This window comes from Callithrix jacchus, chromosome 1, assembly GCF_049354715.1.
Source record: "Callithrix jacchus isolate 240 chromosome 1, calJac240_pri, whole genome shotgun sequence".
Taxonomy (NCBI): Eukaryota; Metazoa; Chordata; class Mammalia; order Primates; family Cebidae; genus Callithrix; species Callithrix jacchus.
In genome coordinates this window covers 173,479,255-173,504,730 of record NC_133502.1, presented here as the reverse complement: position 1 = coordinate 173,504,730, position 25,476 = coordinate 173,479,255, and the positions used below count along the sequence as shown (strand labels likewise).

The 25,476-nt window shown below is 45.6% G+C and overlaps 1 protein-coding gene across 13 annotated transcripts in view; it reads left to right on the top strand.

Annotated features, from left to right (window-relative positions):
• Positions 1 to 25,476, top strand: part of GOLGA1 (golgin A1) — a 65,269-nt gene that overhangs the window by 34,115 nt on the left and 5,678 nt on the right. For 11 of the 13 annotated variants that reach the window (XM_078326961.1, XM_078326944.1, XM_035257326.3 and 8 more), the window contains 8 exons: positions 77 to 172; positions 8,675 to 8,770; positions 9,709 to 9,858; positions 10,850 to 10,945; positions 19,756 to 19,845; positions 20,736 to 20,838; positions 20,969 to 21,129; positions 21,556 to 21,699. In XM_078326961.1, coding sequence (XP_078183087.1) covers positions 77 to 172; positions 8,675 to 8,770; positions 9,709 to 9,858; positions 10,850 to 10,945; positions 19,756 to 19,845; positions 20,736 to 20,838; positions 20,969 to 21,129; positions 21,556 to 21,699 — 936 coding nt within the window. The remainder of the gene's footprint in view (positions 1 to 76; positions 173 to 8,674; positions 8,771 to 9,708; positions 9,859 to 10,849; positions 10,946 to 19,755; positions 19,846 to 20,735; positions 20,839 to 20,968; positions 21,130 to 21,555; positions 21,700 to 25,476) is intronic. The other 2 variants (XM_078326953.1, XM_035257341.3) reach the window with 1 other exon arrangement.

The following is a 25,476-nucleotide window of genomic DNA, read 5'->3' as shown; positions in this document are numbered from 1 at the left end:
TATGTTGTAGATAATCTGTAAATATTTATTCATTTGAGGAATGACAGTCTTCATTTACTCTTCTTTCAACTTACAGAAAACACTTGCTGAGCAGAATTTGGAGGATACCAGACAGCAGCTCTTGGTAGCCAGAAGCAGCCAGTCCAAGGCCATTAATGCCCTGGAGACTCGGGTACTGATCTTACCCCTGGTATTTCTTACATTTGGGCGATAACCTGGCTGAATGGCAACATGGTGTGACTGAGAATCTTCTTGGTCAGAGTTTTTTCATTGGAAGGGATTGTTTTTGGATCTTACCTATACATGGATGAGTTAGTCATTTTCTTCATTCTTTTTTTTTTTTTTTTGAGACGGAGTTTCGCTCTTGTTACCCAGACTGGAGTGCAAAGGCACGATCTTGGCTCACCGCAATCTCTGCCTTCTGGGTTCAAGCAATTCTCCTGCCTCAGCCTCCCCAGTAGCTGGGACTACAGGCGCGCACCACCATGCCCAGCTAATTTTTGTATTTTTAGTAGAGACGGGGTTTCACCTTGTTGACCAGGATGGTCTCGATCTCTTGATGTCATGATCCACCCGCCTCGGCCTCCCAAAGTGCTGGGATTATAGGCGTGAGCCACCACTCCCAGCCTCATTTTCTTCATTCTTGACACATTACCATGATTGAGTCCTATGTTTATTTCTAACCTTTTATTCCCATTGGCCTCCCTCTCATAGGAAACCATTCCAGTGTGGTCATATAGATGCATTTATTGTTGGGTTGCCTTAAAATATGTAGCACTGTTTTGTGTGCATGTGTTTTTAATTTTTATAAATGATACAGCTATGGATGTGTTTCGTCTGTTACTTTCAGCTGCCTCAACTCTCTACCCACTTCTTTGTAGTTCTCTACATGGTAGACTTCCAGTTTGCTTCCTTCTTCTTGCCACCTCAGATCACGCATAAAACCTAAAGCAACTAAGTATTATAGAAGAATATTGTTCAAGCAAGCCTGCACCTGGCTCTCCTTCCCCAGCAGGCATGAGAGTTCCTATATATGCCTCTCTTTTCCAGCATTGACACTTCCAAGGCTTTAAAATATCTGCCAGTTTTGTGAGTGTGGAGTGGTATTTCATTACTTTAATTTGCATTGGTATGGTTATTAACGAGTTTGGCCTTGTCTTCATGTGCCTGTTAATTCTTTGGGGTCTCCTTTTGGAACTGCCCAATTCATATTCTTTCCTTGTTTTCTTTGGGGGGTTTCAGTCTTTTCTTATTTGGTTTGTAGGATTTCATCGTATATTTTTGTTCCTAATGCTTTGTCAGTTTTAGTCCTGAATCCGTCTGTTAACTGTCCATGTATCCTTTGTTGAATAGAATTTGTAAGTTTGATGTAATCAGATTCATCACTTTTTTCCTGTGGAGTTTGAAGTGCCATGTAAGAAATCTATTCCTGCTCCTAAGTCACAGAGATCTACTGTTTTTTGCCTATTAAGTTTATAATTTTATCCTTTACATAATAGATCTATAGTTCATGTACAAACTATCTTTCTGTATGGTCTTAGGTAGGGATCTAAATATGCAGAAATTCTCATATTTCTCAAAATCATTTACTAAACAATCTGTCCATTCTGAATTGATTTTTCTTGCTAACTTTATCACATATTGTTTCCGTCTGCACATGGGTTTCTGTCTGCATTCTCTATCCGTTGGTCTGATTGTCTGCTCTTGTGTAAATACTACAATGTTTTTATTACTGTAGTATATCTCAACTGTGAATAAGACAAAGTCTCTTTTTTTATTTTCCTTTATTTTTTTGTTTTGTTTTGCTTTTTACACCAACCTGCTTCCATACTAAAATTCTCATTTTTTTTTGAAGGTTGACTTTAACTACTTGTGGGCCTTTAAAGTTTTAAGTTTTTGAGTTTCTAAAAAAATTCAACTTGAATTTTTATTGGGATTGCATTAAATGTACAGGCTAATTGGGAAGAATTGTCCATTTTATAAGATTAATTATATTAATTATGTCTTCCAAGAATGTAAATATTCATATTATTTTCTGTGTGTTTTATTAAAATTTTACATTTTTCTCAATAGATGTGTTATTTTCTTGGCCAAGTTGTTAATTCCTAGAAACTTTAGAGTTTGTGTTGATACTGTGATGGTCTCTTTTTTTTTTTTCTTAATTGTACTTTAGGTTCTAGGGTACATGTACATATCTTGCAGGGTTGTTGCATAGGTACATACATGGTGAGGGGTATCTTATTTTTAATTTTTAATTTTTAATTTTTTAGATGGACTCTTCCTCTGTCGCCCAGGTTGGAGTGCAGTGGCACTGTCTTGGCTCATTGCAGCCTCTGCCTCCTGGGTTCCTATGAGTCTCCTGCCTCAGCCTCCCAAGTAGCTGGGATTACAGGCATATGCCACCACACTCAGCTAATTTTTATATATTTAGTAGAGATGGGATTTCACCATGTTGGTGAGGCTAGTCTGGAACTCCTGACCTCAGGTGATCCGCCTGCCTCAGCCTCCCAAAGTGCTAGGATTACAGGTATGAGTTACCACACCTGGCCCTTTTTTTTAAATTTTTTTTTATTTTTATTTTTTGGAGACATTGTTTCCCTCTATCCCCCAGGCTGAAGTGCAGTGGTCCAGTCTCGGCTCTCTGCAACCTCCACCTCCCACATTCAAGCAATTGTCCTGTCTCAGCCTCCTGAGTAGCTGGGATTACAGGCACATGCCACCATGCCCAGCTAATTTTTGTATTTTAGTAGAGACAGGGTTTCACCATGTTGGCCAGGCTCATCTCAAACTCCAGACCTCAGGTGATCTGCTCATCTCAGCCTCCCAAAGTGCTGTGGTTGCAGGTGTGAGTCACCATGCCCTACTCTTATTTTTAATCATATTTTTAATTTGTTATTTCTGGTTATTCTAGAGAAATGCCCCCTTTTTTTTAGTTGATCTTGGATATCACACCCCTGCTGAACTTTTTTACTCTACTATTGTGTGATTTTTTTCCCCTAGGTAGATAATCATATTGTCCATGAAAAATGACAACATTATCTTATTTCATCTAATCTTCCCACCTCTTACTTCCTTCTCTGTTCATATAGCATTGAAGGGCCTCCAGACTAAGTGAAGCAATAATAGCATAGTGGGAATCTTTGTTTTGTTCGCAGTCTTAAAGGAAATATGCCTGAAGTTTTGTTACTTGGTATAAAATTTGCAGGGTTTTGGTATGTATATATGTATGTATTTATTTATTTGAGACAGAGTGTTACTCTGTCATCCAGGCTGGAGCGTAGTGGCATGATCTTGGCTCCCTGCAACCTCTGCCTCCCAGGTTCAAGCGATTCTCCTGCCTCACCCTCTGAAGTAGCTGGGCTAACAGGTGCCTGCCTCCACACCTGCCTAATTTTTATATTTTTAGTAGAGATGGGGTTTTACTATGTTGGCCAGGTGGGTCTTGAACTCCTGACCTCAAGTGATCCACCAACCTCACCCTCCCAAAGTACTGGGATTAGAGGCTTGAGCCACGGCGCCATTTATTTAATATGTATTTTCTCACCCACCTCATTATCTTAGAGGTTTTTAGCATTTAATCTTTATGTTTTTTGTTTTGGTTTGGTTTTGGTTTTGGTGGTTTTTTTTTTTTTTTTTTTTTAATAGGGTCTTACTCTGTCACCCAGGCCAGAGTGCAGTGGTGTGATCATGGCTCACTGTAGCCTTGACCTCCTGTGCTCAAGCAATTCTCCCACCTCAGCCTCCCAAGTAGCTGGAACTACAGGCATGTGCCACCATGCCTGGCTAATTTTTGTATTTTTTTGTAGAGATTGGGTTTGGCCATGTTGCCCAGGCTAGTCTTGAACTCTTGAGCTCAAGGTATCTGCCCATCTTGGCCTTCCAAAGTGCTGGAATTAGTCTTGAGCCACCGCACCCAGACTGCTTTTGTTTTTCTTTTTTCAGATGGAGTCTTGCTCTGTCACCCAGGCTGTAGTGGAGTGACATGATCTCAGCTCACTGCAACCTTCACCTCCTGAGTTCAAGCGATTTTCCTGCCTCAGACTCCTGAGTAGCTAGGACTACAGATGCATGCCACCACATTCGGCTAATTTTTATAGTTTTACTAGAGACGGGGTTTCCCCACGTTGGCCAGGCTGGTCTTGAACTCCTGACCTCAGATGATCCGCCTACCTTGGCCTCTCACAGTGCTGGGATTACAGGCGTGAGCCACTGCACCTGGCCTGTTTTCTTTTGTTTTGTTTTTTTTTTAAATCAGAAATTTTTAGAAGTCTGTCATGTGCTCTACTTGCACTAATTGAAAAAAAATCATGGCCAGGTGTGGTGGCTCACATCTGTAATTCCAGCACTTTGGGAGGTCAAAATGGGAGGATTGCTTGAGCTTAGGCATTCCAGACCAGTCTGGGCAACACAATAAGACCCTGTCTCTAGAAAAAATAGAAAATTAACTGGGTGTGGTGGCATGTACCTGTGGTCCCAACTACTAAGGAGAAGAAAGTGGAAGGATCACTCAAGCCTGGGCAGTCAAGGCTGTGGTGAGCCATGGTCATGCCACAGTACTCAAGCCTGGGCAACAAAGTGAGGCCTTGTTTCAAAAATACATACATATAAATTATTTTTCCTTTCATGTATTAGTGTGAATTACATTAATATATTTTCTGATGTTGAAGCATTGTTGCATTGCATTTCTGGGATAACTACCTCTTGATCTATTATTTTTGTAATAACTGTTTGAATTTGGTTAGCTAATATTTTATTTAGAGTTTTTGCACCTATATTTAAAATTGAATGGGCTTGAAATTATCCGGTAATAGAATCATACTACACCAGCCTTGTTAAAACAGCTGGGCAGCTTTTATATTTTCTGAAACAATTTATATTAAGATACAATTTATTTAAAATTAACACATATATAAACTTGGCAACGTTTACCTATAAAACCATTTGGACCTGGGTTTTTGAAGGGAGGGACAACTCTGATTATAATTTCAATCTTCATTGCTTATTAGACTAACGTTTTTCTTTTTGAGCCAATTTGACATCTTTTCTTTTTTCTAGACTTAACCATTTCATCTTAATTTTCCAATTTATTATCATGTAATACTCTTAAGATGTATTATCATAGAATAATATATTTGCCTGTATGCATATGATAGTGTTTTCTTTTTTAATCTCTGGTGTGTTCCCTTTTTCTGTATTTTGTTAATTTGCATATTCTTTTTTTCTTGATCAGTCTTGCCAGAGCTGTTTCAGGATGGTGGAAATTGATCCTTGGGCTAAATGTTGCTGGAAGACATGCCTACTCATTTACATATTGTTTATAACTGTTTTCTTGCTACCATGGCCGAGTGACAAAAACCATGGTATTTATTGGCTTTTTACATAAAAAGTTTGCCAACACCTGAACTATTTTATTAATCATTTTAAAGAGCTGCCTTTGGTTTTATCTGCTCAAATTTTTATTCTCTTTTTAAATTTCTGTCTTTTATTATTATTTTTCGTCCTATTTCTTTAGGTTTGCTTCATTCTTTTTTTTTCTGTCTTTGAGACAGAGTCTCACTCTGTCACCCAGACTGGAGTGCAGTGGCGTGATCTCTGCTTACTGCAACCCCTGCATCCTGGGTTCAAGCGATTCTTCTGCCTCAGCCTCCTGAGTAGCTGGGACTACAGACACATGCCAGCATGTCTGGATAATTTTTTTTTTTTTTAAGTAGAGATGGGGTTTCACCATATTGGCCAGGCTGGTCTTAAACTCCTGACTTGATGGTTCACCGGCCTTGACCTCCCAGAGTGCTGGGATTACAGGCGTCAGCCACTGCGCCCAGCCGCTCCATTATTTTTGTAGTTTCTTTTTTTGGGGCGGGGACAGAGTCTTGCTCTGATGCCCAATCTGGAGTGAAGTGTCCCAATCTCAGCTTACTACAACCTCGGCCTCCTGGGCTCAAGCGATTCTCCTGCTTCAGCCTCCCAAAGAGCTGGGATTACAGGTGTGCCCTACCATGCCTGGCTCATTTTATTGTATTTTTAGGGTTTCACCGTGTTGACCAGGCTGCTCTCAGACTCCTGACCTCAAGTGATCTGCCCACCTCAGCCTCCCAAAGTGCTAGGATTACAGGTGTGAGCCATCATGCCAGCCAGTTTTTTAAATTTTTTGAGTTGAATGTTTATCTCATTTTTTAAATCTTTCTTATTTCCTGATAAATACATTTTAAACTATATTTTTCTAAGAAGACTTTTGTTTTATTGTAATTTCAGTTCTATTTCTGAATATCCTTTATGATCAATTCAGTGTACATTGTTATACAAATATCACCACTATCCATCTCCAAAACTTTTTCATCTTCCCAAACAGAAACTTATTAACTCCCCAGTTCCTCCTACTCCTAGTCTGGGAACCACCATTCTATTTTCTGTCTCTTTGAGTTTGAATTTTCTAGATACCTCATATCGGTGGAATCATACAATGTTTGTCCTTTTATGTCTGGCTTATTTGACTTAGTATAATGTCTTCAGTGTTCATCTATGAAGCGTGTGCCAGAATTTCATTCCTTTTTAAGACTGAATAATATTCCATTATATGTATAGACCACATTTTGTTTCTCCATTCATTCATTGATGAACATTTGAGTTCCACTTGTCTTTTTTATTATTATTGTTATCATTTGGTCTTTTTTCACCCTTTTTGTAGAGAACTGGGTCTCCCTGTGTTGAGGTCTTCAATTTTTGGGCTCAAGCTATGCATTTGTTTCTCTAAGTGCTGGGCTTGCAGACATGAGCTACCACTCCTATAAGCCCAGCACTTAGGGAGGCAAGGCATAGCTTGCTTTTTTTTTTTGAGACAGAGTCTCGCTCTATCGGCCAGGCTGGAGTGCAGTGGTGCCAACTTGGCTCACTGCAGCCCCGACCCCGCAGATTCAAGCAATTTTTGTACTTAACCCTCCTGAGCAGCTGGGACTACACATGTGCACCACCATGCCTTGTATTTTTAGTAGAGGCAGGGTTTTGCCATGTTGGCCCAGCTAATCTTGAACTCCTGGCCTCAAGTGATCTGCCTGTCTTGGCCCTCCAGAGTGCTAGGTTTACAGGCATGAGCTACTGCACTCAGCCCACGCCCAGCTTTTGATGGACATTTGAGTTGTTTCTGCCTTTTGGCTGTCGTGAATAATGCTACCATAAAGTTCCTGTACAAGGTTTTTGTGTGGACTTAATGTTTTCATTTCTCTTAAGTATATACCTAGGAATAAAATAAAATTGCAGGGTCATATGGTAATTTTTATTTAATCTCTTGAGGATCTGAATCTGTCTTGAGCTTGGCTTCTAAATTAAGACTCAGATATTTTCTGATCTCAGGAGTGTAAAACTATGTCTTGGTCTTAGCACTACCACCAATAAAATTTTCAGTCATGAGCTAGTAACGATCCTGTTCTTCCCTGTGGACTAGTAGCCCCTTTGTCATGGGATCATTTCAGTTAAATCTAACATGTGAATGTATGTGAGGAGCCTGGGCCTTAAAAGCATTCTCTCCTTGTGTGTCTGTCTCTCCTTCACTGACCTGCTTGCAGCCTTCCTTGTGCTTATGTTTAATAATAAAGCTCCCCAAGGCCAGACCTTATTCAGCAATAAGAAGGCTTTATAAGAGAAATTCACAGATACAGCTTGAATCCGGTAAAAATGTCATCTTGGAGAGCCAAGTGCAACTCAGTAGTAGTGAGTCTCTGAGGGCAGGTCTGCGTCTGTTCCACTCACTGCACTGGTGTCGTGCCCTGGTGCAGTTCGTGGTATGGAGTTAGTCTTGTTCAGTATTCGTAGAATGAGTAAGTCCTGAATTTGTATTGTGAGCACAAATCCCACTTGAGGGACTCAGTCCTAAGGAAGTCATTCAAACCATGTAAAAAAATACTGGTGATGTTAATTGCGGCATTATTTTAGATGGAAAAACAGCCTAAGTAGCCAGCACAGGAAGCAGATGGGTCAGTAAATTACAAAACACTCTTAAGGAAATCATGATCTGAGTCCAAAGATTACATGGAGACAGAAGGATGTTTAAGAGTAGGGAAAAGATAAAGTTTTATATTGTCTTATTAAAACTATGTAAAGTTATAAACAAAAGTCATTAAAAGAGACTGTGCGACATGGATGAACCTGGAGACCATCATTCTCAGCAAACTGACACAAGAACAGAAAATAAAATACCGCATGTTGTCACTCATAGGCGGGTGTTGAACAATGAGAACACATGGACAAAGGGAGGGGAGCACTACACACTGGGGTCTATTAGGGGGAATAGGGGAGGGACAGCAGGGGGTGGGGAGCTGGGGAGGGATAGCATGGGGAGAAATGCCAGATATAAGTGAAGGGGAGGAAGGCAGCAAATCACACTGCCACGTGCGTACCTATGCAACAATCTTGCATGTTCTTGATATGTACCCCAAAACCTAAAATGCAATTTAAAAAACAAAGAGTATTGGCAAAATAAATAAATAAAAGAGACTGTAAGAAAATACATTAGAATGCTAGTGTTTTATAATGGTAGACTTAATGGGGTGTCTTTTTTCTCAGGTTACATTTTTATATAATGTACCTGTTTTATTACTTAAATTGCTTTGCATTTTAAAGCCATTTGTTACCACTCTTCAGCTTCTTGTGAACAGAAAGAATGCTTCTGCTTCCCTCTCAGGTGAGAGAACTGGAGCGGACCTTGCAGGCCTCTGAGGAGCAGCTCCAGCAGAGCAGGGATGTTATGGCTGCCCAGGAAGCTCAGATACAGGAACTCGTAAGTGGTTATTGGAGCTGCTGCATTCCAGGCCCTTAATGCTCTCTCTCCAGGCCTTTGCAGATGCCCCAAACTCTTTCCCAACTTCGACAAGGGTACCCGGGCCTGCCCATAGACACAGTTCTTGTGTTGGATGTGAACAGGCCAGGAGCAGCGGATGGAGGGAGTCAGGACCTACTGGTGGGCCTGAGTTACCTGGGTGGTAGACCAGCCACTCCTTCCCACCTGACATTCCACCTTCAGGTCCAGCCTAGTCCTGGGGCTGTCAGAGGTGGCAGCTTCACTAGAAGTAAAACCTCAACTTGTGATCGGGGGCAGGGAGAACAAGCGGAGACTCTGGGGAGAGGATGGCCAGGGCTTGGTGTCGAGTTGGAAGGTAGAGAAATCAAACCAGCCAGTTTTTATTTTATATTCGCCATGTCCCAGGCACTGGGTTCAGTGCTGTGCACATGTTTTCGTTTAGTGCTTGCAGAAGACCTGAAAAGTATGCACCGTCATCCTCATCTTGTAGACGAGGCCAGCTCAGAAGGATTGGCTCAGTAGCCCACAGGCTTGCAGCCAGTAGATGGCAAAACCCACGTTTCTCTTGTCAAAACCCTGTTCTTCATTATTATATTATACTGCCTCCCCAGGGAAAGCCACCAAGGCAACACTGAGTAGTGTGAAGGAGGCCTGTGTCTAAGGGTTGGCTGGTGCCCAAAGCTGTCCCCACACACCTTGAGGATGGAGTGAAGACGTCAAGACTCCATTTCCTGCAACAGGCCAGGGTCCAGGAGCAACAAGTAGAGCCTGCAGCAGGGAGCTCAGCAACACTAGGGAAGAGCGGGTCAGGAGAGAGTTGTTTCTGTTGGATACCCATCTTTCACCAAGGTCCAGACTGAGGTCTCCCACTAGAAACCAGTGTTACCATGACTGACCATCCTCTGGTCTCCCCATAGGCTGCTGCCAGCCAGGAGAGCAGCCATGTGCAGCAGCAGGCCCTTGCTCTGGAGCAGCAGTTTGCGGAGCGCACCCAGGCCCTAGAAGCCCAGATTGTGGCCTTGGAGAGAGCACGAGCAGCTGAGCAGACCACCGCAGAGCAAGGGATGGTGAGTGAAGAGCTGAGAGAGGATGGGCCCAGGAGCACCAGGGTCCCGCACAGCAAAGTCAGCGTGCTCGACAGCACAGCACTTTCTGCATGAAGGAACCATTTAGAGGGCAGTGCTTTTTTTTTTTAAATTTGAGACAGGGTCCCACTCTTTCACCTAGGCTGGAGTACAGTGGCATGATCACAGCTGACTGCAACTCCAACCTCTCAGACTCAAGTGATCCTCCTACCTCAGCCTCCAGAGTAGCTGGGACTACAGGCTTGCGCCACCACAGCCCACTAATTTTTAATTTTTTGGAAAGACAAGTCTCACTATGTTGCCCAGGCTGGTCTCAAATGCCTAGGCTCAAGGGATCTGCCACCTCAGCCTCCCAAAGTGCTGGGATTATAAGCATGAGCCACTGCACTGAGAGCAGTTCTTTTTTTTTTTTTTTTTTGAGATGGAGTTTCACTCTTGTTACCCAGGCTGGAGTGCAATGGCGCGATCTTGGCTCACCACAACCTCCGCCTCCTGGGTTCAGGCAATTCTCCTGCCTCAGCCTCCTGAGTGGCTAGGATTACAGGCACGCACCACCATGCCCAACTAATTTTTTGTATTTTTAGTAGAGACATGGTTTCACCATGTTGACCAGGATGGTTTCGATCTCTTGACCTCGTGATCCTCCCGCCTCGGCCTCCCAAAGTGCTGGGATTACAGGCTTGAGCCACCATGCCCGGCCCGAGAACAGTTCTTATCTTTCCAGAGACAACCTGCTCATGAGACTAGATGTAAAAAGACTGCATTTTACAAAACTCAAAACAGTTTTCTTTTTCCTTGGGCCCCACAGGGACTTCCTACTTTCTGACCAGTTCCCTCTCCTTCTTCCTATTAGATTTTAAAATGTATGTTGTTCCTCCCCATACCTTCTTCTTCCTGGTCCATGCTCCCTGTGCCCCAGGGAAATATGGTAGTGAAGATTTTTCTTTTTATATATGTTCTTCTAAATTGGCAGAGACAACTGGAGCAAGAAAATGCAGCCCTTAAAGAAAGCAGGAATGAATGTGAACGTTCTTTACAACATCACCAGTTTGAACTAAAGAAGCTGAAGGTATTTATCTAACTGAATCAGAGTTTCACAGAAGTGTTCATGTTTTTACATGTGTATTTGGAGTGTCCCACTTCTCATACTTACAGTATGGGAGGAGTAGAATTAGCATATCTTCAATAGTTCTGTTGGACATCTGCCAGAAATTGTCACTTCATTAAGTTCTCTCAGGGATCCAGGACAGTAAGAAGAATTATGCTTATTTGGCAGTTAATGTCATTGAGGTTCCGAGGGTAAACCATTTGTGCAGGTTGCATAGTTGGTTAGAGGTGGTGCTAGTCTGACTTTACCCTACCACCTAGGAGGTGGACCAGTGAATCCTTTCCACCTGACACAGATGCCAGCCCTTCCTCTGGCATCAACAGCTGCTTGAAAGTCATGCTGTCAAAACACTGCTCTGGCTGATACTGCCAGGGAGACCGTTAAGCGAGACTTTAAAAGATGATAAAAGGCACGGTGGCTTATACCTGTAATTCCAGCACTTTGGGAGGCTGAGGCAGGTGGATCACAAGTTCAGGAGTTCAAGACCAGTCTGGCCAACATAGTGAAACCCCATCTCTATTAAAAATACAAAAAAGAAGAAACAAAAAACAAAACAAAACAAAAAAACAGAAAACAACAACAACAAAAAAAAGAAAAAATAATCATAATAATAAATAAAATAAAAATATGAAAAATTAGCTGGGTGTGGTGGTGTGTGCCTGTAATCCCAGCTACTCGGGAGGCTGAGGCAGGAGAATCACATGAACCCAGCATTTGGAGGTTGCTGTGAGCCAAGATTGCGTCATTGCACTCCAGTCTGGATGACAGTGCAAGACTCCATCTCAAAAAAAAAAAGATGATAAGGACCTTTGTTTTGTTTATTTATATCAGGAACCATGTGCAGAAATGAAGAAACAATCTGCTGGATTGTTATACTTTCTCTTCTGCAAATTTGGAGCTTTAATCAGATGATGCCTGTTTTTTTCCCTAAACATAGCTGGATAAAGAGGAGGAAAGATTCTATCAATTACTTGTATGCCCCCAGACTCCCCTGGCCCCTTTCAAAGCACCTTGGATGCTGGGACATTGTAGTACTTGCCCGGCTTGGTCATGACTCAAAGATTTTATGGATCCTTTGGCAGCAATCTTTGAGAGCATCCGTAGCTGAATGCCTGCACCTAGTAAGCTTCCAGTAAACAGATCTGATGAGTGATGCAGATACTAATGCAATAGCATTGCATTGTGAGAAGCATGAACTTTGGAGTCCAATGTTTTTTTATGCATTCCTTCAACAAACATTTAAGTATCTGTAAGTGCCAGGCATCATTGTAGGTACTGGGATGTATTAAATAGCAATGAGCCAGGTGTGGTGGCCCACACCTGTAATCCTAGTACTTTGAGAGGCCAAGGTGGGTGGATCACCTGAGGTCAGGAGTTCGAGACCAGCCTAGCCAACATGGTAAAAGCTGGTCTCTACTAAAAATACAGCAGTTAGCAGGGTGTGGTGATGCATTCCTGTAATCCCAGCTACCTGGGAGGCTAAGGCAGGAGAATTGCTTGAACGCAGGAGGCGGAGGCTGCAGTGAGCTGAGATTGTGTCACTGTACTAGCCTGGTAACAGAGCAAGACTTTGTCTCAAAAAAATAAAACAGAAAAAGAAAAAAATGAAAGAAAAGAAAATAGAGCAGGACAAGGACAGCCTGTGGGGAGGTATGGGAGAAGAGGGCTCTTTTCTTTTTTAAATTTTTTTATTTCTACATTGGCTCAGAAACAAAGAGAGGGCTCTTTTCTATGTGGAGTTAGGGAAGGCTTTGATGCTGGCAGAAGGGCCTGCAATGTGGATATTTGAGGAGGAATATTCCAGACAGAAGAAATAGCAAATATAAAGGCTCTGAGGCAAGAAAAAGTCTGGTCTGTTCAAAGAATAGCACAGAGGCCAATGTGGCTACAGCTAGTATCCGGAGGAGAGCATGGCTGGTGGCGAGGAGGGACATAGGCATTTGAAAGAATCATGGAAAGCCAGCCCTGGCAGGTCTTTTTGTTTGTTTGTTTGTTTTGAGACAAGGTCTTGCTCTGTTGCTCAGGCTGGAATGCAGTGGTGTGATCACAGCTCGATGCAGCCTCAACCTCTCAGGCTTAAGCAATCCCTCCCACCTCAGCCTCCTGAATAGCTGGGACTACAGATGTGTACCACCACACCCTACTAATTTATTAATTCTCCTTTTGTAGAGACAAGTTAATCAGGCTGGTTTTGAACTCCTGGGCTCAAGAGCTCCACTTCCCTTGGCCTCCCAAAGTGCTAGGATTACAGGGGTGAGACACCGCTCCTAGGCAGCCATGGCAGGTCTTAAGCAGATAAGTGACATGAGAAGTTTTCTTTTAAAAGGATTTCTTGGCTGGGTGTGGTGGCTCATGACTGTAATCCAAGCACTTTGGAGGCCAAGGCGGGTGGATCACCTGAGTTCGGGAGTTCAAGACCAGCCTGACCAACATGGCGAAACCCCATCTTTAAAAAAAGAAAAATATAAATAAATAAAAAGAAAGGATTTCTCTGGCTGCCTGTGAAGAATGTTTAGTAAGGGAGGCATGAGCAGAAGTAGGAAGACTGTTTAGGAGACTTTTTAGGAATCTAGGACAGGAGTGACTAGCACATTAGTGGTGGACTTGGGAAGAAGGATTTAGATCAGGATTTATTTTAGAGATGGAGTTTTTTTGTCTGTTTTTTGTTTTTGAGACAGAGTCTTGCTTTGTCACCCAAGCTGGAGTACAGTGGAGCAATCTCGGCTCACTGTAACCTCGACCTCCTGGGTTTAAGCAATTCTCCTGCCTCACCTCCCGAGTAGCTGGGACTATAGGCATGTGCCACCTTGCCTGGCTAATTTTTGTATTTTTGGTAGAGACAGGGTTTTACCATATTGGCCAGGCTGGTCTCAAACTCCTGACCTCAAGTGATCCATCTGCCTCAACCTCCCAAAGTGCTGGGATTACAGGCGTGAACCACCATGCCTTACTTGAGATGGACCTTTTAGAACTTAGGAATGAGAGAAAAAAAGGAATTGTAGATCACATCTAGGTTTGGTTTGTATAACTCAAGAGTTTCTCCACATCAGTGCTATTGACATTTGAGGCCAGTTGGTTCTCTCTAGTGGATGCTTCTGTGTTGTGGAGGTTCTGTGTTGTGGATGATTCCATGTTGTGGATGGTTCCCTGTTGTGAAGGTTCCATGTTGTGGATGGTTCCATGTTGTGGAGGTTCTGTGTTGTGGATGGTTCTGTGTTGTGGATGGTTCTGTGTTGTGGATGATTCCGTGTTGTGGATGGTTCCGTGTTGTGGATGGTTCCCTGTTGTGGATGGTTCCCAGTTGTGAAGGTTCCATGTTGTGGATGGTTCCATGTTGTGGAGGTTCTGTGTTGTGGATGGTTCTGTGTTGTGGATGATTCCGTGTTGTGGATGGTTTTCTCTTGTGGATGGTTCTGTGTTGTGCATGATTCTGTGTTTTGGATGGTTCTCTCTTGTGGATGGTTCTGTGTTGTGGAGGTTCTGTGTTGTGGAGGTTCTGTGTTGTGGAGGTTCTCAGTTGTGGATGGTTCTGTGTTGTGGATCGTTCAGTGTTGTGGAGGTTCTGTGTTGTGGATGGTTCTGTGTTGTGGATGGTCCTCTGTTGTGGAGGTTCTCTGTTGTATTTGCTGCAGATGTTCATGGTAGGCTGCTTAGGAGCATCCACCCACTAGATGTCAGTAGCAGCCCCACTTAGGACAACCACAGTGTCTCCAGACATTGCCAAATGTCTCATGGGGGCAGAAGCACTGCTGGCAGAGAACCACTGGGGTAACTGAATGAATAGGGTATATACCATTCACTGAGATGGGGGTCAAGGAAGGTATGTCAAGAGTGGATTCCATTTTGGACATGTTGAGCTTCAGAGGCCCACCCAATAGGCATATCTGGTAGTCTGTAGGCTGACAAGTCTGGAAATCAAAGCAGATTCTGAGTAGATCTATAAATTAGGAAACTTGTGTGCCTATATCCTAGCTGCTTGGGAGCCCAGGAGGTGGAGGTTGCAGTGAGCCAGGATCACACCACTGCACTCCAGCCTGGATGACAGAGTAAAAACCTATCTCAAACAAAACGAAACAAACAACAGACAATGTTTAAATTAGGAAACTATCAATCAGCATAGCTCATAGGCACAGTTAAAGCCAAATGCCTATCAGTGAGTGCAGATAGAGAAGAGGGTCAAAAGCGAAGGCAAGGGCCACACCAGCAGGCAGAGGCTCAGAACAAAAGGAGAGGCCAACAGAGAAGACGCCAAAGGAGCCTCAGGTAGGAGCGATAGAAGCAGGAGCATGGGGGGCTCTGGAAGTTCAGGGCAGAAGGCGTTACAAGGAGGACTGAGTAGTGAACTCTGTCATTTGCTGCCAGCTGGTCAAGAAAGAAGACAAAGAGCTGACCGTTCTGTTTGGCAAGACTGAGTTTGTCGGCAGCGCTGGGAAAAATAGTCACTGTAAGGTCGTGGGGGACATGGTTGACCAGGGCAGGTTAAAATGAGACTGGAGAGATGTTTCCACTTGTAGTAAAGGCAGACTGGGTAATTCAGACCAGCTCACCCGCTGAGGACTGCCAGAAAAACTAGCCTACGAGAGGAGCCTACGAGACAGTGAGGTAAATGGCCTACCCTGCCCAGGGATGGAAGTTCAGCATGCAAAGCAGCTTTTGCCCTGGTCATATCTGCTGAAGAGGCTGGAAGTTTATCTAAATTTTTCATGGTTTCTCAGAGTTAGGGGAATAAAAATTTGACTTAGTTTTAATTAAACCTTGGATCCAGCCTGGGAGACCCTGAAAGCTTTGGTTAGGCACACCACAGGACTGCACGCAAAGAGTAAGCTTGGCCAGGAGTAACCAGCATCCCGTCTACACCCTGCCCCCAGCTTTGATTGCACCAACTGAAGGGTGAGGTGGCCCAGAAAAAGCCCATTAGCTAATTTTGGATTAAAGTGATCCCAGGTTATTAGTGCTCCTGGGTAACTAGAAAAAGCAAACAAAATCAAAGATAGGGCTGGACACGGTGGCTCAAGCCTGTAATCCCAGCACTTTGGGAGGCCAAGACGGGTCGATCACGAGGTCAAGAGATCGAGACCAACCTGGTCAACCTGGTGAAACCCCATCTCTACTAAAAATACAAAAAATTAGCTGGGCACGGTGGTGTGTGCCTGTAATCCCAGCTACTCAGGAGGCTGAGGCAGGAGAATTGCCTGAACCCAGGAGGCGGAGGTTGCGGTGAGCCGAGATCGCGCCATTGCACTCCAGCCTGGGTAACAAGAGCGAAACTTCGTCTCAAAAAAAATAAAAAAATCAAAGATAGATAAACAAAAATACAAAACAACGCGAACAACAACAACAACAACAAAAAAAAAACCCAAGAGCTCAGGTATCATATGCTTACTATGTTTAAGGAGATAAAAGACAAAATTTTAAATTTCAGCAAGATGTGGAATAGTTTTATTTTATTATAGTTACAATAAAAGACAGCAGTTTTAAAAAAGGAATAAAATAGAATTTTAGACCTGAAAAATAGAATAACTGAAATTAGTATAATAAATTACAAAAGGGCACGAGGAAGCTTTCTGGAGGATGGGTATTTTTACTATTTTTATTACGGTGATGGTTTCATCACAGTTCATCAAGGCATAACCTGTAGTCCCAGCTACTCAGGAGACTGAGGCAGGAGGATCTCTTGAGCCCAGGAGGTCAAGGCTGCAGTGAGCTGTCATCACAGCATTGGACTCCATCCTGGGTGATAGAGCAAGAACCCATCTCGAAAAACATAAACATTTCTATGTAAAAACAGAAAACTCATATGTTTACAATTAAGAAATACACTTTCAAATAACCAATAGGTCAAATTTTAAAATCAGAATGGAAATTTTAAAATATTTTTAAATAGGCTTTGGGAGGCCAAGGTGGGTGGATCACTTGAGGTCAGGAGTTTGAAACCAGCCTGACCAACATGGAGAAATCCCATGTCTACTAAAAACACAAAATTAGCTGGGCATGGTGGTGCATGCCTGTAATCCCAGCTACTCGGGAGGCTGAGGCAGGAGAGTCTCTTGAACCCGGGTGAGCTGATATCACGCCACTGCACTCCAGCCTGGGCAACAAGAGCAAAACTCTGTCTCAAAAAATAAAATAAGGCCGGGTGTGGTGGCTCATGCCTGTAATCCCAGCACTTTGGGAGGCTGAGGCAGGCAGATCATGAGGTCAGGATATCAAGACCGTCCTGAGCAACATAGTTAAACCCCGTCTCTACTAAAAAAAATTTTTTAAATTAGCTGGGCGTGGTGGTGTGTGCTTGTAGTCCCAGCTACTTGGGAGGCTGAGGCAGAAGAATCACTTGAACCTGAAGGTGGAGGTTGCAGTGAGCTGAGATTGTGCCACAGCACTCCAGCCTAGTGTCACAGTGAGACTCCGTCTCCAAAAATAAATAAATAAATAAATAAAAATAAAATATTTTGAAATAATGTTGGGCATGGTGGCTCACCCCTGTAATCTCAGCACTTTGGGAGGCTGAGGCAGGTGGATCACCTGCGGTCAGGAGTTCGAGACCAGCCTGGCCAACATGGTGAAACCCATCTCTACCAAAAATATAAAATTAGCTAGGCGTGGTGGCAGGCACCTGTAATCCCAGCTATTTGGGAGGCTGCAGCAGGAGGATTGCTTGAATCCGACAGCCAGAGGTTGCCAGTGAGCCAAGATTGTGCCATTGCACTTCAACCTGGGTAACGAGCAAAACTCTGTCTCAAAAAATATATATGTATTTTGAAATAAATGATTTCATAAATACTATTGATCAAAATTGGTTGTGTATAACTAAAGCAGTGCATAGAAGGAAATTTCAGTCTCAATGGCATCTCTTAAGAAGAAAGCCTGAAAATTGAGCCATGTATGCATCTCAAAAAGTCAGAAAAAAAGCACATATCAAACTCAAGGAAGAAATTATAAATATAAGCATACAAATTAATTAAATAGAAAATAAAATGGGAGCCAGACGCAGTGGCTCATACCTGTAGTCCCAGCACTTTGGGAGGCCAAAGTGGGCGGATCACAAGGTCAAGGAGTTCAAGACCAACCTGGCCAATATGGTAAAGCCCAATCTCTACTAAAAATACAAAAAATTAGCTGGGTGTAGTAGCACACGCCTGTAATCCCAGCTACTGGCGAGGCTGAGGGAGGAGAATTGCTTGAACCCGGGAGGTGGAGGTTGCAGTGAGCCAAGATCACACCACTGCACTCCAGTCTGGGTGACAGAGTGAGACTCCGTCTGGGGGGAAAAAAAAAGAAAATGGGCCGGGCATGGTGACTCACCTCTGTAATCCCAGCACTTTGGGATGCCAAGGCAGGTGAACCACTTGAGGTCAGGAGTTCAGGACCTGCCTCACCAACATGGTGAAACCCTGTCTCTACTAAAAGCATAAAAATTAGCCAGGCATAATGGCACATACCTGTAATCCCAGCTGGTTGGGAGGCTGAAGCAGGCAAATCACTTGAAACCAGGAGTCAGAGGTTACATTGAGCCGAGATCGAGCCATTGCACTCCAGCCTGGGCAACAAAAGTGAAACTGTCTCAAAAGGAGAGAGAGAGAGAGAAAGAAAGAAAATGAATGGGACCCTCTCATAACAGCAAGGACTGCTGATGCCTGAGGTGGTTAATTCGAAGATGAATAAAATTGTTAAACTCTAGGTGAGATGGATCAAGGCCGTATTTAAGTTAACAGTCTACCTGTTCCTTCAGTTACTGAGAAGGGTGTGGTCAGTCTTGCACTAGAATGGTGGATTTGTCTCTCTTCCTTTAGTTCTATTTGTCTTTGCTTCGTGTATTTTGATGTGCTGCTTTTAGGTAGACATATATTTAGAATTGTTTTTATCCATGTTCTTCACAGCAGCCATTCCCTAAGCCTGTCCTGGAGGAGCATCCCCAGGGGCAGAGGCAGCCGTGCGTGGGTGGCCTGGTGGTTCCTGCAAGCTGCAGGCCCTGCTTTGTGCCACAGTGAACCTGAGCAGGCACTGTCAAGCCTGCCTCCCACAGTGCTGGATCTTATATGGCTCTGAGGCACTAGCACAGGCTTTGGAGCCACATAGACTCAGTTCTGTCTGCCAGCCTAGCCCCTCACTAGCTGACATTTGAAGGAATCCATTTTCCTGCAGCCTTGACTTCCCAGAATCAAGCAATCCTCTCACCTCAGCCTCCTGAGTAGCTGGACTACAGGCATGTGCCACCAGGCTCGGCCAATTTTTCTTATTATTTATAGAGACAGGTTCTCACTTTGTTGCCCAGGATGGTCTCAAACTCCTGGGTTCAAGCGATCCTCCCACCTCAGCCTCCCGAAGTGCTGGGATTATTGATGGGAGCCACTGTGCCCAGTCATTGCTTCTTATTCTTTCCATAACCAATTGTTCCAGTCCCCTACTCCACTCATGTGGCCTGTGAGTCTGACTTCTTGTTCTCGGCTAATGTCCTTAGACCAGCTCTTCAAGGTCTAAGGACACTGAGACCACAACCCTAGCCTCAGTGTGGGTTCTGGCAGGGGTGCTTGTGGGACAGTTGATGCTCAGTGGTGTTCCATTTCCAGAGAAGTCAGTGGGTGGCCTGCCAGGACAGCTCTGAAAGGGACACTGAAGGCATGGCAGGAAGGGGCCAAGCTGGGAGCCTGGGGAAGTGGGAAGAATGTTGGTCTGGGTCTGTAAAGCCGTGCCCTGTCTGCTGGGCTTCTTGCATGGTGTACAGCTAAGAAACTGTGAACTAAGTTTTGGCTTGGCGGTTTTTTGCATTGTAGGAAGAATGGAGCCAAAGAGAAATTGTGAGTGTGGCGATGGCTCAAGCCCTGGAGGAGGTGCGGAAGCAAAGGGAAGAGCTCCAGCAGCAGGTGCGCCCTGTTCACGCTGAGAAATGTCCCCTACCATCTCATAAGCAGCAGGCCCCATCCTGCTCTGGGACTGTGGGAGAGGCCCTGTCTCTCCAGGGTAGGGGTTGCAGACACAGGGCTCAGGGAAAGCAGTCAGCCACATGGGCCCCTGTGCTCTCTTGGAAGCTGCAAGACAAATGTTATAAACAAACCCGCACCCTGTAGGATGCCCTTTTCGATGTTCCATGGTGAGTTTTTAGTTATAAACGTTACCAGGAAATTGGTCCATGCCCAGGGACCGGCTGGGCTCTAATTCTGTGAGGTGACCCATCACTGCCCACCTGCCCCAGAGGCTACATAAGGTTGGGTTGAGTTTTCGCAGGAAGTATGGGAAAGCCCCCCCTTGAAGGTAGACTTCGAGTCTGACCCCAGAGCTTCTAGCTAAGTGGCTCTAGGCCTTTGGTAGATCCTTAACAAAGCTGAGCCTCCTCTGATGAGGACTCTAGTCCTTCTGCTTATACCTCTGGGAAACTATTGTATAATGAGGTAACATACATCAGATGCGGCCTAGTGCTGGGCATGCTGCAGGTGCTCAAGTTATGAGCAGTTTTATGCCAGAAAACTGCAGAAGTTATGCCAGTTTGTTGGGCTGGGCAGAATGGCTACGTCTCTGGTTGACCCACTGTTGGCCGGGGGGCAGTAGGAGGTGACTGTCCCTGTGCAGGGCCCCTGCCAGGGAGAATGGATTTGTGCATGTACATAGGAACAGAGCTTAGCTGTGGGTTTGCTTTGGGTCGTGGACTTCAGGGAATGATTTGTGGTGTGGACCTCAAATAGCAGGAAAGTGGAGATTTCTGTGGGGAGATAAGGTCACTGCTGGCAACCTTCTCTCGTTGATTTTTGTCTCCAAGGCAGCTAACCTGACAGCCATACTAGAGGAGAAGGAACAGAATCTGCAGGAAAAAACGGAAGCGCTTCTCCAGAAAGAACAGGAGATTCTGCAGCTGGAGCAAGGTAAGGAGTCTGTCCCTGGCCAAGCCTATTCTTCTTTTCAGGCCGGGCATCCTGCCCTGTGAGGACCTTGCCACCAAGCAGCATGGAGTCACTGCGCTCACATGCACCCCCCACCTCCTCCCCGACCTAGGTCACAACTCTGCCCTGCTGCAGATGCATCAGCTGCAGGCCGAGCTGGAGGCCCTAAGGACCCTGAGGGTGGAGGAGGCTGCAGCCGCCACGGAGCCGGAGGACCTGCTGAGGCTGCGGGGCCCATTGCAGGAAGAAGTGCTCTCAGTCAGCGAGCCGCAGGTAAGTGCCAGCAGCACCTGCATGGGTGCTACAGCAAGATGCAGGGCAGGTGCCGAGAGCATCCCCTGAGGAGGCAGCAGTGGGAGACACGGTGAACAGGATGCTGCCCTGCATGTAGGGGCCTTTCTTTGAGGGAGGCACTCATATGGCTAGGAGGCTGTGAGGCCTGAAGAGGCCGTCACAGATGGCGCCCTTGTCAGTAGGCAGATGGAGGGCTAGCCCCTTCATCCCAGCAAAGACTAGTTGTGTGATAGTTGTGGGCACTGGGCATTGGATCTTCTCCAGGAATTTGCTTTGTGGCCAGTTGCCTATTGGAGCACACCAGGCCACACCTGAGGGATGAATCTGGCTCCCCTTCCCTGTACACCTGTGGCTCAGCTTGACCTTACCTGTCCTGGCTCTCAACTGGCTGCCACCACCTTGTAGGTCACCTCGAGGGCCATGCAGGACCCTGTGTTCCAGCTTCCCGCTGCAGGAAGAACACCAAATGGTGAGGTTGGGGCCATGGATCTTGCGCAGCTACAGAAGGAAAAACAGGACTTGGAGCAGCAACTTCTGGAGAAGAATAAGGTGAGGATGCCCTTTGCATGTCTGTTTCTGTCTCCACCCAGTCCCTGCCCTCATGCCTAAAATGACCCAGGCCGTCCTTGGAGGGTTTTGTGGTGCCCCCTGAACCTCCTGGGAGCCATGACCCCCTATTCTTCCATCCATCATGTACTGTCCTCTTCTCCCCTCCTCCTGGAGAGCTGGCTGAGTGTCCGGTTTGGGCAGCTGCAAGCCTGTGTGTTCCCTGCCAGCTCTGCTGTCCCCAGCCAGGCCATAGTGACAGTCCCCTTTCCTCTGTACTTCCTTTCTACAGCTGTCGCAGGACAGCACTGATATTTGCCTTTAAGGGTTGGTTTGGGTGGGAAGAGGGGGGTGTAAAATGAGGGTATTTGCTAACTGTCCTGTAAACTGTATAAACTTTCTGGTATTTGCTAAAGGCTCAATAAACGTCATGGTCCCCACCCCTCACCCTCCAGCCTTTCCACCTATAAATGCAGGCTCTCATTTAATCCTGGTTCTTCAAGTGTCCTGTGAAGCTTCATATGCCAGCCAGCTATTGCTCTGGCCTAAATTCTGCCCCTAAATTGTGTGTGTGTGTGTGTGTGTGTTTCCCCTTTTACAAAGGGGAAAAGTGGTCATTATCTCTCCTTCCTCTCTCTCTTTTCATTTAATCTTTTCCTGTGAAATATAAAATATACATAGAAAAGTATATAAAACAAATGTGGGCCTAAATGAATTAACAGAAAGCAAACCCCATGTGGTTATGCGTATCAGGACATTGCCAGCATCCCAGAAACCCAGCCCTCTGGGCCCCTCACAACCCTGTCAGTCACTCCAATCCCAGCCCTTCTGGCAATGACTGCCTTGCTTTTTTCCCTAGTGTCACCACCTTAGCTCATAGTGCTCAACCCCACAGTTTCACTTTGCCTGTTTGTGCATTTCCCATGTGTCCCCAGGACCTCCCTCCCTTGAGCCTCTGGCCTTACCGGCCGTGCTGCCTTCCTGCCTCCTTGCTCGGCTTTGAGACCTTATCTGTCATGGGACCACTGCCTTCCCAACACCTGCGGTCCTCTGGCCTCTCTCCCATTCCTCAGACTGTCCTAGCCAAGCTCTGGTTAAACTCGAGCTAAACCCAACTCTTCCCTGCAGCCACAGAGCCAGATCTGACTGGAGAGTGGCATCACTTGGGCACTCAGGTCCCCTCGAAGCTCAGGACCATGGTCCTGCAGGCAGGCCAGTGTTCCCCACCACCCCACCTCATCTTGGGGGCCTTCACACCCCTCTGCCCCTCACCCCAGCTTCATGTCTACCTTCTCTCCTCTCTTCACCTCAACCCTGCCTCACCTGCCCTGGCATTCCCACCTCCTGCTTCTCTGAGAAGGGACACACCACAGCCTCTCCTCATATTCCGTTCCCCCACCTCCCCATGTACTATGCCAGCCACTTCCTGCTTCTTGCCTAGGTCATCATTTTTTCTTGGAGTCGTCCCATCCACTGAGAAGTGTGTTGTTATACAGGTGCCTGATGAAAGCCCTCTGCTCACACCCCCTTGCCCTGCTGCTGTGGCTCTGCTCTCCTCGCGAGCTGACTTGTTGAAACTCTCTACATCTGCCATCTCCATTCCGACTCCTCATCTTGCTCAGCCTTTCCCCCACCACTGCACAGAAAAACGCTCTTGTCAAGCTCATCAGTGACATCATCATTGCTAAATCCAGAAGGCAGTTCCTAATTTTCCCTCTGCTTGGCCTGTCTGCAGCTTTGGACAGGTGACTCTTCCTCCTTCTGAAGCTCCCATCCATGGCCTCCTCCTTCTCCGCCTCTTCTGATGGGCCAGTCTCCCTTCCACTGCTACCCACCATGTGCAAGGGCAGCCCTCGTGCCTCTTCTCTGCATTGCTTGCCCTACTGTGCCATCTCACCTATGCTCTGTGCAGCTAGCTCCCCCATCCCTGCCTTCAGCCTGGACGGCTCCCTGGACGCTAGCCTCATGAAGCTGTCTCCATGTGAGCTCTAAGGTGTCTACAACTCAAAACACTTGAAAACACACTTCAGCTTCACTGCGCTCCCTGGCTGCCATGGCCACCTTTCCCATCTCAGGAGGTGGCAAAAGCCTTGGAATTGTCCTCTCTGACTTGGTTCTTTCTCTGCCAGTATCCAGGCCATTAGCAGATTCCTTCAGCACCCCCTTCACACATTTCCCAGAATCTACCACTTGGGATTGCTGCCACCTGCTTCAGGTTACCATTGTCTCTTCTCTGGAAGATGTGTCAGATTTCCAGCTGGTTTCCCTGTCACTCCTGTCTTAGACCTCTCATGACTTCTGTATCTCTTGATGAAAGCCAGAGTCCTTGCAGAGGCCCACCGAGCCCTGTGTGGTGTGGCCCTAATCACCCCTGCCAACTGAGCCCTCCTGTCCTCACCACTCCCCTCAGCCCCAGGGTCCTCACCTCCCATCAAGCACCCTTCCAGCTCAGGGCCTTGGCCCTTGCTGAGCTTTCCATCTGGAAGTGCCTTCCCCTGGTCCCCCTCACTTCCTTTATGCCACCCTGACCAGCCTCACCACCAGCACCCCACCCCTCACTGCTGCCTTTTCTCTGTACCTCTTAGTACCCTCTAATACACTGCAGATTTGATTTGTTTATTCTTTTTTTTTTGAGACGGAGTCCTGCTCTGTTGCCCAGACAAGAGTGCAATCCCTAGTAGCTGGGATTACAGGTGTCCGCCACCACGCCCGGCTAATTTTTTTGTATTTGTAGTAAAGACGGGGTTTTGCCATGTTGGCCAAGCTGATCTCGAACTCCTGACCTCGTGATCTGCCCGCCTTGGCTCCCAAAGTGTTGGGATTACAGGCATGAGCCACTGCACCCAGCCTGTTTATTAATCTTTTCCCTCCTGAGTGTGAACTTTTGTCTTTTTTATTGCCGTTTTCCAGCCCCTAGAACAGTGTAGAGACTCACTAATTATTAGATGAATTACTGAGTGAAAAACCCAGGAAGCCAATAACATAAAGTAGCAAATGTACTTTTGGGGCAGTGTCCAGCCTCATGGTCAGTCAAGAGAATAGAAATCGAAGCCACAAGGTGCCATTTCACAAAATTGGGTGTGTGGGAGGTCACTTAAAATTCAGGAGAAGTTAGAGCACTTTCGTGGTCCTCTGAGTCAGTCATTTCATTTGATTCCTTGCTTGGGGAAACAAATCTTATTCTAGACAGGGGCATCCCTGGGAGTTCCTGTCACATTAGATGTTACAATTAGGACAGCTGGAGGAGGCAGGGATGACTCTGATACTTGAAAAATGTATTTACAATTCCAACCATGCAGCACAAGAATGGGGATATGGACTGGAGGTACATGGAAGAATGCATTTTGATATATTACCATTGTGAGACTTTGAATACATTTTTATTTAAAACCAGTCGCAGTGGCTCACGCCTATAATCTCACCACTTTGGGAGGCCAAGGCGGGTGGATCACCTAAGGACAGGAGTTCTAGACCAACCTGGCCAACATGGTGAAATCCCATCTCTACTGAAAAATAGCAAACATTAGCTGAGTGTGGTGGCACATGCCTGTAATCCCAGCTACTCAGGAGGCCGAGGAATGAGAATCACTTGAACCCGGGAGGCAGAGGTTGCAGAGAGCCGAGATCATGCCACTGCACTCCAGCCTGGGCTACGAAGTGACTCCACCTCAAAAAAAAAATTTTTCCTATAAAGTTTTTAGTTGGGAAAATAGGATTCAGCATGTCTAGTGAATAATGGAATGTATGGAATGTGTAATAAATTAAATGTAAGGCTCATAA